Source organism: Nuphar pumila, chromosome 10 (assembly GCF_984573655.1).
Source record: "Nuphar pumila chromosome 10, dmNupPumi1.hap1.1, whole genome shotgun sequence".
NCBI classification, from domain to species: Eukaryota; Viridiplantae; Streptophyta; class Magnoliopsida; order Nymphaeales; family Nymphaeaceae; genus Nuphar; species Nuphar pumila.
The window spans coordinates 117830819-117845177 of record NC_143258.1 but is presented as its reverse complement, the minus strand read 5'-3'; the positions used below and the strand labels follow the sequence as shown (position 1 = coordinate 117845177).

The following is a 14359-nucleotide window of genomic DNA, read 5'->3' as shown; positions in this document are numbered from 1 at the left end:
AAACCCGAGATTTCCTAATTTAAAATATTTCAATTTTTTTTTAATTTGGGGCCTAGATCCACATTACGGATCCAGGACCCATAAAGGGGGAGTAATTAGTATTGATTATTTGAAATCTTGATTTAAAGGGTAATAATAAATAAATGAAAAATTTTCTAATTTAAAAATTTTCTAATTTAAAAATTTTCTAATTTAAAAATTTTTAATTTAATTCGAGGATCCACAGTGGATCCATTTGGATCCACTTGTGGACCCATTTCGTTTTGGGGCTGGGTTGCGGGTCCCGGGTTCGGACCCGAGCCCCACCCCAACTAATAGCCTTTTTAAAACAGAAAGGGCAACCCGATAAGGGTTGCCCGATAAGCCCTAACAGGATAGGAAAGGGGGGAAGGGGGTGTTACGCAAGGCGTAACCGACCTCCCCCTCCCATCTCGGCGAGGAAGGAGGGGGCCTGGGGTCGATAAAAGGGGGGTGAAGAGAGGGTTATGCCCTCTTCACTCGGGCTCTCTCTTCCCCATCTCTCTCGCTTGCTCGGTGCGCACACGTCGGAGGAAGGAGGTCGCCGGAAAGCTGCGACAGCCATCAAGAGCCCTCCCGCGAGCTCCCTGTCACGGCAACAGCAGGGGCAACCCCAGCCGACCGTGGTTTCGCGTCCCCATCATCCGATAGCCGGAATACCCTTCAAAAAAGGTACGGGTACCTCTTTTTTATTCAAATGGGGCATCGGTGGAGGTTTGATTTTCATGCAGCAGTCGATGGAAAATCATGGAGAATAGTTCCACTGTCACTCTCTTGCACCTTCTGTGCTATGGTTGTATTGAAGAAAAAAAAACAGATTTAAAACTTTTCCTGCATGATTTGGGGCCCAGGTATGCAGTCGGTTGGTTTGGGTATCTTTAAAAAAAAAAAAAAATTCAGTTGTGCAAATAGAGTATGCTATTGATTGCTGGCAGCATACGCAGGCCCACACTGGGCCTGTGTATATGCTGCTAAGCCCAGCCAACAAGGTCGGCTGGGCTGGGGCAGGTGTGTGCTCTCACAAAAAAAAAATATCCAGTTTTTGTGGGGGGGGGGGGGTTTGCTGTCACCTTTGACAGCCTACACAGGTCCAAACTGGACCTGTGTGTATGCTTTTGGACCCAGCCGACAGGGTCGGCTGGGCTGGGTGTTCTTCCCCTTTTCAAAAAAAAAAAAAATACACATGATAATTTTAACAGGTAGTGTGCGTAAATAAAATTTCTTTTATGCTGTTCTTGTTGACAGCATACACAGGCCCACACTGGGCCTGTGTATATGCTGTTAAGCCCAGCCATCAAGGTCGGCTGGGCAGGGCAGAGTTGCAACAAAAACATTTAAAAAAAATCAGTTTCTTGTAGCAGGTATGCTGTTCTTTTTTACAGCATACACATGCTGGTGGACCCAGCCGACAGGGTCGGCTGGGTTGGGCTGGGTGTTTCATCTTTACCAAAAAAAAAAAAATATAATAACAAAGATGCTTAAGCTGTTGGATTAAGTTGTGGACAGTAAGAAAAGGATGGGATTTAAGTTATAAGCCTTTTGGGCTGATTTGTTTTTCTACACATCATGTTTAATCATGTTTTTTTTTTAGCAATAACAAGTCTCAATTTGTATTTTTAATACATGAATATATCACTATGATGCATGTACGTATCTGTGATACATACAGTGTATGTTTCTCTTTCAACTTAAATCAAGTCAACTCTCTTTGTGATCTATCTTAATCTTCCATTATGAATATAAATATTTTCTTAGCTTCTGATCCATCCTTGTTGACCCATTTGGTGTTTTCATATATCGATATGAAATTTTATGGAAAAACATTTAGACTTATCATGCTGTTAGGCATTCTTATTTTAATTTGAATGGTTAGAATAAATTGATATTGTTCAAATGGATTGGCATCAGATTTATCATGCTGTTAGGCATTCTTATTTTAATGTGAATGGTTAGAATAAATTGATATTGTTTAAATGAATTGGCATCAGATTTATCATGCTGTTAGGCATTCTTATTTTAATTTGAATGGTTAGAATAAATTGATATTGTTTAAATGGAATTTGGCACCAGATTTATCAAGCTGATAGGCATTCTTATTTTAATTTGAATGGTTAGAATAAGTTGATATTGATTAATGAAGTTTTGCATCAGCATTATCATGTTGATAGATATCTTTTATTTGAACTGGAATAGTCAGAATAACGTTGATATTATTTAATAAAGTTTTGCATCAAAATTATCATGTTAATAGGCATCTTTTATTTGAACTTGAATGGTTAGAATGAGATGATAATTCATCCATGGTTTAATTCTGATATGTCTTAGAAATTAAATATGGTATTGAATTTGTGATCCCTGTATTAGTGTCCCGGTGATCAAAATGAATCATCGAGGGTTTGGTAAACCCGAGCTGTGGGAATATTTTCCCTTACTCATTTCAATGCATTTCAAAGATCATGCTTCATAAATATTTCAGCTTTATTGCACTGTTCTATATGTTTCCACAGGCCGGAGTCCTGTGATGGCTCTCGCGAGGTAGATGCGAGCTTTTATCTTTCCTTTTACATATTATGTTGCAAAACTTAAGAAATTAAATTTTAAATAAAAGAAATAATAAAGCACAGTGTAATATACCTTCTGGGATCACCCATCTGGAGAATGGGGATCTTAGAAATCCGGTCTTGGGGAGACTGTGAGGATACAAAACTCCGTGTGCTTAATTTTGGTCCCCTGAACCCGATATTGAGGTTCCTTCTCCTGGCCACGGTTTTAGGGAGAGTCCGCCACTTTACCCGGGAGTGGTGTGTTTGACACAGCTGTTGTTTTTTGTACCAAGAAAGTGGCACTTGTGGGCGTGGGGTGTCCCTTGTGTCCCCGACATTAGATGTGGAGGTCTAATGTTCCGAAGGTGATTCGGTCGAGGGCTAAGTTGGAACCCAGTAGTAAAATACAAATTGTGTGTTAAGCTACCCTGGGAACCTAACTTAACCTCGGGGTTTGTACCCGTTTGGTGTATCCGCGGGCAACGGTAATTAAAAAGAGAAACTTAAAGTTGTATGCATTTAATAGGCCATGCATAAGGAAACAAAAGACTTAAATGGAAGATAATGAAATGATTCATGCATTGCATAAAAGACATGCATTTTTCCTGTTATGCATTAGATCATGCATACTTTAATGGTTTCCTTACTCAGTATATGAGGGTAAGTGTTGAATGTTTAATTCTTGTTGCATGCTGAAATTTTAGTAGATGCTACTGTTTTACAGTCTGTGCATGCTTAGCAATTATGATTGTTGCATGAATAAATTCTCAATTGCTATAAACTGTCTTGTATGTATTTCCATTAATTGTTGCATGATATCTCATCTTGACTCTTTATCTCACTTGTTTCATTAAGAAGTAGCTGTGCTCAGGATTTCGATTCTGACACCCTACTTCATTGTTTTTTCGCAGGAACAGGTGATCAGTGAAGTCGACAGCTACTGCGAGGGCGCGAGAGTCACAACGAGTTTTGACAGTCTTCTTTGTGGACAGAGTGGCTCTTTATTTTGGTTTTTCAGTCTAGTGTTCTTGTTATTTGCTTATTGTCATCAGTAGTTACTTGAGTCAGACACTTTATTTTTGAGATTAGTTTTTAATTCATGAATAAAGGTAATGGTTAGTTTATGGATGTCAATTGCAAGTTCTTTTGTGGTTTATGGCTATCCAGTTGGAATTGGAACTGTGAGGACCCCGGGTCTCTGGGAAGTTTTCCGCACTGTTTTAAAAAAAAAAAAAAATCGCATTTTCAAAGGGGATGAGTTGGGGTCGTTACAGTTATCCCCCCCCCCTTTCATCTTCGGCAACTGCGCCCAAAACCCCCATGTTAACTTTCACGATTTGGCGTGTTAGGGTTCTGAACCCTAACACGCCACTTTATCGGGCAGCCCCTTATCGAGTAATTTGTTTTGTTTATTTTTTTTTGTTTTTTTGTTTTTTTTTAACGACTCTTAACAAGGGGCGCGGCCCCGGATCCAGCCGCGGGTTTGGACCTGCACCACCTTTGCGATGCGGGTCTACAGGTTGGATCCAAATATATTTTATTATTATATTATTTATTATTTTATTTTATTATATATATATATATGATATTATATATATATATATATGGACCCTAATTGATATGGATCCTAGATCCAATCTATTTATGAATCCCTACAAGAGATCTGAATCTAAGGATCCAAGGTTTTCTTTATACTATGAATTTGAACTATGGATCCAAATTAAGGTTCATGGATCCAAAAGACTCTATCGTGGATTCCAACAAATTATCCAAACATTAAAATTTTTAATTGGATCCATATTATATTTAAATCTTCGACGTCCAGGATCCAAACAAAGTAATGTGGATCCAAACATCGCCTAGGCTATTACTGATCCCAATAAAGTGTTATAGATCCGATATAGAAATTTTCTTATTAAGAATCTGATTTAAACTTTATTGATCTGCTTTATTCATCCTGGATCCAATATCAAATTTGATCTTGGTAGTGAGGATCCAATACCAAAGATCCAAAATCCATTATTAAATATCAATTTTAGTGATCCAATCTCTAAGATCCAAACAAAATATCTGATATCTGAATACAAATAACACATACAATAATAAAAATATCCTTGTACCAGTTTAAGGACATATATTTTAAGTTTATTTATTTGATAAAAATCACGAGTATTACACTTGTGAATGGGTGGTCCCTGGTGTCCCCGACATTAGATGGGTGGTCTAATGTTCTGAAGGCTATTTCGGTCGAAGGCTAAGTTTGGAACCCAGTAATAAAATACAAATTTTGTGCTAAGCTACCCTGGAAACCTAACTTGACCTCGGAGATTTTACCTGTTTGGTGTATCCGCGGGCAACGGTAATTAAAAAGAGAAACTTAAATTGTGTGCATTTAATAGGGACATGCATATAAAAAAAATTCTAATAAGAGGTAATAATTTACTTATGCATTGCACTGAAACCATGAATATTTCTGCTATGCATTAGATCATGCATGTTTATCTGTTTCCTTAACTGCAAAATGTTGGTGAATGCATAATATTGTTCCCTAATGCATGTTAAATGATTGTATTGCTTAAATTGTGATTTTTGTTATTTATTAAATGTTCTTTCATGCTTAATAATTGTCTCTAATGCATGAATGCTTAATCGAATTAGGAATTTGTCATAATTGCATACCTCTAAGTTATTGCATGAATCTTATATATATTTTTTATGTTTATTTATTTCATTAGAGGGATTCGCACATATAATTCCTCGGATTTCTGACACCTCTACTTTTGTGGTTTTCGCAGTTGTAGGGGATCAGTGAAGCGACTCGCTTCTAGGAGAGCTACGAGTGCTACACATTTGCTAGACAGCTTCACAGATGGACAACGTGGCTCTGCTTTTCTTTATTTTTTTCTTACATTTAATTGTATATGCATTTTGATTTCTAATGCAATTGTCTTATGACTATTATTTCTTAATTAATAAAATTTGGTTTGATGTAGTTTGAATGATAAGTATGAGATCTCTCGTGGTTGGCTGAGTTATCCAATGGTGAGTGAAACTATAAAGGACCCGGGTGTCTGAGAATATTTCCGCAATGGTTTAAAAAAAATCGCGTTTTTAAGGGGTATGAATTGTGGTGGTTAGAGTAGAGCTTGGCACTAGATAGTAAATATTTGTATCACATGCCAATTTCACTTTCTGCTTCACAAATATAGCTACCACTTTGTAGGACTCCCTCTGTTGGAATTATCATTTAGCATCTACACATTAAGATTATTGCAACTGAAGATGTCAACATACTCGAATAATAAAAGAACAGCTTGTTCTCAAATTGAGATGACAAAGTTAGGCTTCTGCATAAGTCTACTCTCAGTGGGTTTAGTCTGAAATGACTAATGGGTGCTGCTTCTGATTCCATTCTTGGATGTATATCCAAGATGAGAGTCTCAGACAATGTTTCTCTTGATAAACATGTGAATAACCATTGCTTCTCTCAAATTTTTAATCAGTGATTTGAAAAAAAAGCCCTTTCAGGAGTCCATTTTTTTCCATTGCAGTACTTATAGGACACAGATCAACAGAGACAGAAAGTTTGAGTGATAGATTCCAATAAATATGAAAAGATGAATTAGATGGATGAGAATATGTGAAAAGATGCCTCATTAAAACATCTGAACTGGTATATATTGGCATTGGCATTGGCATTGTGTGACTTGCATCATGTGCAATATCTCCTATGACTTTAATCACAACAAAAACATGCACAAGTTAATGACCTAAGAAGTAGAACTCTAGTTTTATGGAATTTCTGATGTCACTATTACCATGAGATCAAAGCCTATATGAATATTTCTTCCCAAAAAAGGAAAAAAAAACTTATATGAAGATGTGGAAAATGATGTTCCCCCAAAAGCAAGACAAAGCAGAGTCTTTAAGTTATTAACTTCAGTTTTAAAGTGAAGATCTAGTATTGGTTAAATATATTTGATGTGGCTCATGACAAAAGATGCAAGCTATCATTCCTCAAGAGAGTTGTGCAATGTGTAAAGGGAGTCTGGAATAACAATAATGTCAAAAGAAAGAGGAGAACGGGAGAAATATGTAGTTTCCTATTTTTAAGGCTCTTCTCCATATTCTAGGCTTCCATTGCAAATATTTAGGCTTTACTTGGATATTTCTATAGAAAAAAAGATAATCCTTTTCTTCATAAAAAAGCAACCAAACATGCCAAAATTAAGAAAAATGGTTAATATTGCAAGATTAAGATGTATCCAAACATACCCTTGATATATGAATTTGGTTTATATGCAGACTAGACAATGCCCACATAATAGTGGTGCAACTTGCACTATATGTCATAACCATAGTAAAAAATATCAATCTCATAATAGAATTGACATGGAAGGATTTTCAATTAAGTTTTCTTTTTACAAGTTAAAAAAAGAACAAGGTTGTTCTCTTTACAAATGCAAATGGTATTAGTAGAGTTTCTCAGGTAAAATGCACTGATAATATCATGATCATCCTATTTTCATTTTTCTTTTTAATTTATTGCACACTTTCATTTTTCTTTTAAAGAAAATACTTTACACACAATAGCTTAAAGAAAGGTGTATTTCTGGCTACAATCATAATGTAAAGACCTGTGTTTTTGGAAAAAAAATGTTTGGATCCTGGTCGGATCCAACCCGAATCCGGGTTGGATGTCGACCCAGACCCCCGTGGTCTATTTAAACCCCTACTGGGGGTTTCTTTTTACAAAACCCAAAGTCCGCCGAGCCCCCCGAGCCTCTCGTCTCTCTCCTTCCCGACTCCCTTTCTCCCCTCTCACGTCAGAGCCACACCGGAGCACCCGACCCCGATCCTCTCCCACGCCGGAGCCACTCCCGAGCCCCAACACTCTGTCCCTCTCTCTCGCTCTCACGCACAACTCTTTCCCTTTTTTTTAGAGGTGGCGGCACCACTCGGGCGCCGCCCTCCCTTTTCTTCCATGCTTTTCACCGGCAAACCAAAGCCACTAGTGATGGTGGCTTTGGCTCACGAGGAGAGAGGGTGTCGAGCACCCTCTCCTCTTCTCCTTCTTCCCCTGTTTTCTCAAAGGAAAGCAGCAGCCAGTGTGACCTTTGGGTGCCGACCAGGTGGGGGCGGTTGATGCCGCCACCCACCTTCCTCCCTTGTAATTTCCTCCTTCCTCTGCATTTGAGCAGTCGACCCCCCCCCCCCCCCCCACACACACACACACCCTCTCTCTGTGGGCCTTGATTTCAGCCGGACGAGCAGATGCACCACCGCCGCCCCTGCCTCTGCTCCTTCCTTTTTCCCTATTACCTAATCGGACAAGAGAGATGGACCATCAGACTGCCTCCCTTCGCTTTCTCTCTTGCTCAGGAATCGATCATGGCTTGGCTGTGGGCGTAGGCAGTGGCCCGGCCATGTTTGGTAGGCCCGACCGAGTTGAACTCGATCAATATCGAGCCCAACTCAGTTTTTCATTTTTTTATATTTTGGATCAAGTCCAATTGAACCTGGCACAGATGTGTCCAACCAAGCCCGGCACGGCCAAGGGCCAGCCACCTTACGACAGAAGGGCCTGGACGTCGACCCTCTCACCCTTTTTTCACCTGTTGTTGAACCGAGCCAAACTTGGTCACATCCCGGGCTGGGTGCGGCTCGACCTGACCGTCGAGCCCTCACTCCCCTCTTTGCCCGAACCCGGATCGATCAAGAGGCAGCTTAAGGCTGCCTCTTACTTGGCTCAGTCAAGCTTAGTTCGACAAATTCTTTTTTGGTACCAAGTTCGATTAGGTCAAACCTGTGAGAAAATGGTTAGAGAGAAGAGAGAGACTCTGACGGTTGCAGAAGAATCCCCAATTAGGGTTTGCGGTTTTGCTTCTCATTAAGTATATACAGGTACAATAATTAGGGCACGCAAATACTCATTACATAATATGTTAAAATTACAACATGCCATTAATGAGCATGTGTTTAAATAAAATGAATTGGGTCTGGATCCTGAGATCCAAGCCCAATCGTGAATGACGACATCTTTTCACCCTCCCTCAAGTTGTACATGGCTTTCAACCATGAACAACTTGCCTTTTAACATCCAAAATTTATCCTTAATAAGTCTTTTTGTAAACAAGCCAGCAACTTGATCAGCAGTCCGAACGTATTCTGGCTCAATTTTCTTCTCTTCGACCTTTTGTCTTACAAAATGTTGATCAATTTCAATATGCTTGGCACGACTATGGTAGATAGGATTGAATGACATGTTGATAGCACTTTGATTGTCACACAAGAGAATGCTTTTAAAAATCGATTCTCCTACTTCTGTCAACGGGTGTTTGATCCATGTTACTTCGGTTGTAGCAGCTGCCATTGAACTATATTCTGCTTCTGTGCTCGACCTGGCTATGGCCTTATGTTTCCTACTGCTCTAGGAGACAAGATTTAGGCCAATGAAAACAGTATCCTGAGACTTACCTACGCTCATCCGGATAAGTAAGAAGTTCATGCATGTGATGGCCATGCATACTCTTTCTGTACAGAAGACCATCTCCAATAGTTTCCTTCAAATATTGAAGAATGTGTTTAACAACTTCCATATGCCCAATATGCGGTTCATGCATGAACTGAGATACCTGATTGACAGAATAGACAATGTCAGGCCGAGTGAAGGTAAAATACTGAAGCATTCCTACTATCCTGTCATATCCTGTAGGGTCCTCATACAAATCTCCATCTTGGGAACAGAGTTTCTGATGAAGTACATTGGGTGTGCTTAGAGGCTTGCAATCTGTCATACCTGCCTTGCTAAGAACATCAACGGTATACTTATGTTGAGTAAGTGTCATGCCTTCAAGAGTCTTGTCAACTTCTACTCTAAGAAAGTATCGTAGTTTACCAAGATCCTTCATCTTGAATCTATGGTTCAGAAGTTCTGTAACATGTTCAATATGTTCATTAGAGTTACCTGTAATGATAATGTCATCAACATATATCAATAACAGGATAACTATATCTTTGCATTTGAATATGAAAAGAGAATGATCAAGAAGAGACCGACTAAAGCCATATTTTTCTACTTCAAGAGAGAAACTGTCAAACCAAGATCAAGATGACTGCTTCAGACCATATATAACTATCTTTAACCTGCACACGTATTCTTTAGAGTTCCCTTCTGCATACCCATTGGGCTGCACTATGTATACTTCCTTCAGAGTTCCATGCAGAAATGCATTTTTCACATCCAATTGGCTGAGAGTCCACTAGTGCTCAACAACCAATGATAGTATGATGCAGATAGTGCCCATTTTCACGACCGGACTGAAGGTCTCATCATAGTCTTGTCCTTGCTCCTGTGTGAAGCCCTTAGCAACCAGTCTAGCCTTGTATCGCTCAATAGTATCATCCAGCTTATACTTTATCTTGTACACTCACTTTGACCCCACTATATTTCGATTGTGTGGTCTTGGGACAATATCCCAAGTACCACATTCATGAAGAGCCTCCATTTCTTCATTCATGGATTTAATTCATCTCTTAGAATTTATTGCTTGATAAAACATTGTGGGTTGGTCTTGCTTACCTAAAGAGTTTAAGAAGAGTTGAAAATCCATCGTGAAGTTCTCATAACTAACTCACCTATCAATGGGATGTCGAGGCCGGGTAGACCTTCTGTGAACAGGTGATAGAGTAGAAACAGAAGAAGAATTCAGCTCCTAATTAGAGCTAGGAAGTATCTCCTTCTCACGTGGAGAGTAAACAATGCCTTTATACCTTTCGGGGGCCAATAGTGGTTCAGAAATCATACTTTCCTGAGTCCTTCTGAATGTATTAAGGTGATATATTACAATGTTCTCTTTCTTTAGCTTGTTATTAATACCCATTCATTAATTTACAATTCAACATGCAAAATTTTGTAACACAAATTTGCATACCCAAATGTGAGACTCATCACAGGACTACAGCCCGCAGAAAAACATAGAACAGTGCAATATAGTGAAACAATATCAATGTGACTTTTGCGATGCATTGAAACAAATAAAGGAGCAATTCAAGCTTAAGGCTTACACAGACCGCAATGATCTATTATGTGATCATTGATGCATCATATGCAAAAATCATAATAATATACTATATATGCAATGAAGTCACATGCTTTCCAATGCACCTTCATATATGTCAATTTAACAATGTGCAAGAACTACAACATTCACGTGCATCTGTTCACACTATTCATGTGCATGTACTTTTAGATAAGCATTCCATATAGATGCTTTCATTCATGATTCCTCTCAATTTGAACATGTGAACATTCATGCATTTACGTACATGCAAATACACATCAATTTCATGTATGCACATGCACTTGAAACAACTTTGAAATAACATATTGCTCAAGCATGTCATATCAAGTCAAGGCATGTGAAAAATTCCATTTTTAACATGTATAAAAATCAAAATTTATGCACCTAACAAGATCTGAAAATTTATATACATATTCAAATTGATTTCTAGATTTAAGCAACTGCAGTGTGTCAATTTTTTTTTTTTTTTTGCAATAAGACACTGAAGCCTAGCCGATCACGTCGGCTAGGGTTCAAGCCCAACCCAGCTAAACCCAATCAGATGGGTGCAACAAGCCACCCGCCTGTCGCCAAACAAAACTATTTTTTTTTTCTTTTAAAAAATTTTGTTTCAGATTATTATTTTTTTTATATAGGTCTCAACACCTAGCCGACCCAGTCGGCTGGGGTCCAGATCAGGCTGAGTCTGGTCTGGTTAGACCAGAGTTGGGCCTGGTAGGAGACTGCTAGGCCTGAACCAATCCAGCTAGGAGGCTGGACTGGGCCTGGCCGGACCCTGCCAGCCCAGTCGACCGAGCCAACTAGGCCTGACAATCCATACATAGGCCCAGCCCGGGCGTGTGTGTGATCTGCCAGGGCCTGGCAGACAACCCAACAACACTCAACTGACTGCTAGGCTGCAAAAAAATTTAAGTATGAACATAAAAATTTTCTTTTAAGTATGCTTAGACTCAAGAGAAGGAACCCGTACCATGCGTGTAGATAAAAAATAAATATGGATTTGATGATGGAAATGACAGATGATTGAATAAGGAAGCCTTCTTCTTCCTCCTCTTTTTTCCTCTCCTTCTCTCGCCTCTTTCTTTTTCCCCTTTCTTCCTCTTTTTTTTTCTTAAATAGGCCAAGAGGGGGGTGACGCCCCCCCCCCCCCCCCCTTCTCCAAGCCTTTCTAGATGGCCGAGAGATGGAGAGTTTCCTCTTTTGATGAGTCTCACACCCTCTTTTTCCAAAATTTCAAAACTCTTCTTAATTGACTTTTTTTTCTTCAAAGTTTCCAATTTTTAAAAGTCTTTTCTCAAACTTTCTTAAGTCTTCTTAGGCATGTATAGGGACTCTATTAAGAAGTCCTAAACAACCATAAAAAATAAAATTCAGAATTGAATAAAATTAATTAATTATTAATTATTAAATATTAAATAATAAATAAATATCTAGAAGCTTCCAACAGTTGCCATATTAACTTGGGAGGCTTCTTAACACTAATTAATTTCAATTTAAATGTACAAAATGAATTTAAAGTTGGAAAATCGTTGGGCATGAATTTGGATTTGGATCTGGATCCAAATCCATCTCCATCTCCATCTCCAAAATTCTAAATGGGTTTTAGGCTGGACCAAATCCAGATTAATATGGATCTTGGATAGAGCACAGATCCATATTAATTTGGATCAAATTCATCGGATCCAGTCCGATCCAAATTCGGATCCGAACTGACAAACTGTTCCTTTTTCGAAAAATGCGATTTTCGGGCCATCCGGAGCCCGAATTCATAAAAGTAACATATCGTTGTGCTCAAAATTCTAAGGCGCATCCAACGATATATAACATAAATATAAATCCTAAATTTTGCTCAAATTTCACTTGAATTTAAAAATCGAAAATAAAACTTTTTCTCACGTTTTAAGTGGCTCGTTTAGGCCATGGCAATGAGACCTAGGCTAAGCCTAGACTCAAAGTCATCGGCCTAAAATCGAGAATCTAATGATTTTTTTTTTATACTTAGCAAATTTTTTCGAAAATTTCAAATTTAACTAAGTGTAAAAATATGCGATATTACAGATTTGGTTTAAATGACCAGAGAATGTAGAATAGATCATCAGTTAAAATAGAACATGACATACCCATTTGTCTCTTTGGTTTGGTCAAGAGAGAGGATGAGATGGTAAAAAAACTTCGATTGACAAGTTGTTAACAACTACGCTCCTCGAGTAGCAATGACTCGGTGTCCTGGTCATCAGAGTTAGGGGACTGGGTTACTAAATATTATCCTAGGTAATAGATCTCATTGGCTTTTGCAGAAGTTCGGATGCATCCTTTTCCATTTATGCCTCTGGGGAATTCTCTCTTGGTTATTGGTTGTCTCCTTAAGAGCAAACTCAGCTAGTTGTTCGAGGTATCAATATACATAGAATAACAAACCTTCGAACAATCTTAGTTGTTTCTACATTTTTTCTATGTGTACCCTCAAGACAGTTAATTATCGAAACAAAATTATCATGGTCATTTTACTTATTCTGAATTGCACATCACGAAACAAACAACGCAGATGTTAGTCTTGTTCTGAATTTTGATATTTATGCACTTACCAGATTTTTATAAGTCTGACCCGTTTTATGGGGTACAGATGATGATTAGGTCGGTACAGCAAGCGATGATGTGATGACGTGATAATAACAGGATCTCACTCTTTCTATGTTGTTTCGCTCCTGAGCATGTTTTATAATTGTGCATAAGGGTTTCTTTTGAAATTCCTCTTTTGTATAAACCTTAATTATCAAAAACCTTGTTTTGAATCTATATGGTTTCAATGTTTACATGGAAATACAAATCTATTGTATAAAGGAAGATTCGTCTGTAATGCGCTCAAGGTCCGTTGACTTGTTATTTCAAACACTATTTTTTCAATCAACTGCCATTTTAAACTCTGAAAAAGGATTGATTGCAAAGCATTTAAATTTTTTCTAAAAGATTACAAGTTTGGGATTTTGGAGCGTTACACATAACATACTAAGAAAATTAATATAAAACAGAACTAGATACAGACAATGTTCAAACAATTGGGTCAGATTCCAAATTGAGCTCCCAATTTTTTTAGGAGAAATAAGTAAAAAATAATTATATGAGATTGCATGACAAACAGTAACATCTGGTGCATCATCTTCAGATTAAGCACACAATGCCCTCCAAGTGAAGTTGGTCATTTGTTTTGGCAGCAAAAACAAGTCTGATACTCAAGGAATGGAACCAATATTAAGGGAATCATTGATGCCAATACAAGAAAAAACAGGATTCCAAAAAAAAACTTACTAGTAAATTTTTTGATTGACAAAAGAAATGATTGTATGAATTTCATTGGACAATAATAGAAGCAATTCAATAATAACAAACAGGATGATATTCAACTAGGTAGTATCTGCTTCACTATAAATATTAGTCAAACTAAAATAGAAGAAATGGGATAGCATGAAACAATTCTGAAAATGTCAAGTGACGTTCTTACCAAGAGCCCACCAATCAATGGCGCTACTGTGGCCAGTCCCAGTAATAATTTCCTGGAAAAGGGACATTTATGTGACATACTTGCACTGATGAAAACAAATGCAGCATAGATTTACATTTCAAGGTTATATTATCAGTCCAAAAACACAGACAAACCTTGCAGAATAGCAAGTATGTCCTATATCATTATGAAAAGGACTTAAATAAGCATAAGCA

At 38.1% G+C, this 14359-nt stretch overlaps 1 protein-coding gene across 7 annotated transcripts in view; it reads right to left on the bottom strand.

The window, feature by feature from the left end:
• Positions 1-14359, bottom strand: part of PHOT2 (phototropin 2) — a 249196-nt gene that overhangs the window by 52176 nt on the left and 182661 nt on the right. For 6 of the 7 annotated variants that reach the window (XM_090019848.1, XM_090019847.1, XM_090019846.1 and 3 more), the window contains one exon: positions 14145-14196. The exons of the other annotated variant lie outside the window; for it this stretch is intronic. In XM_090019848.1, coding sequence (XP_089875974.1) covers positions 14145-14196 — 52 coding nt within the window. The remainder of the gene's footprint in view (positions 1-14144; positions 14197-14359) is intronic. 7 annotated transcript variants of the gene reach the window in all.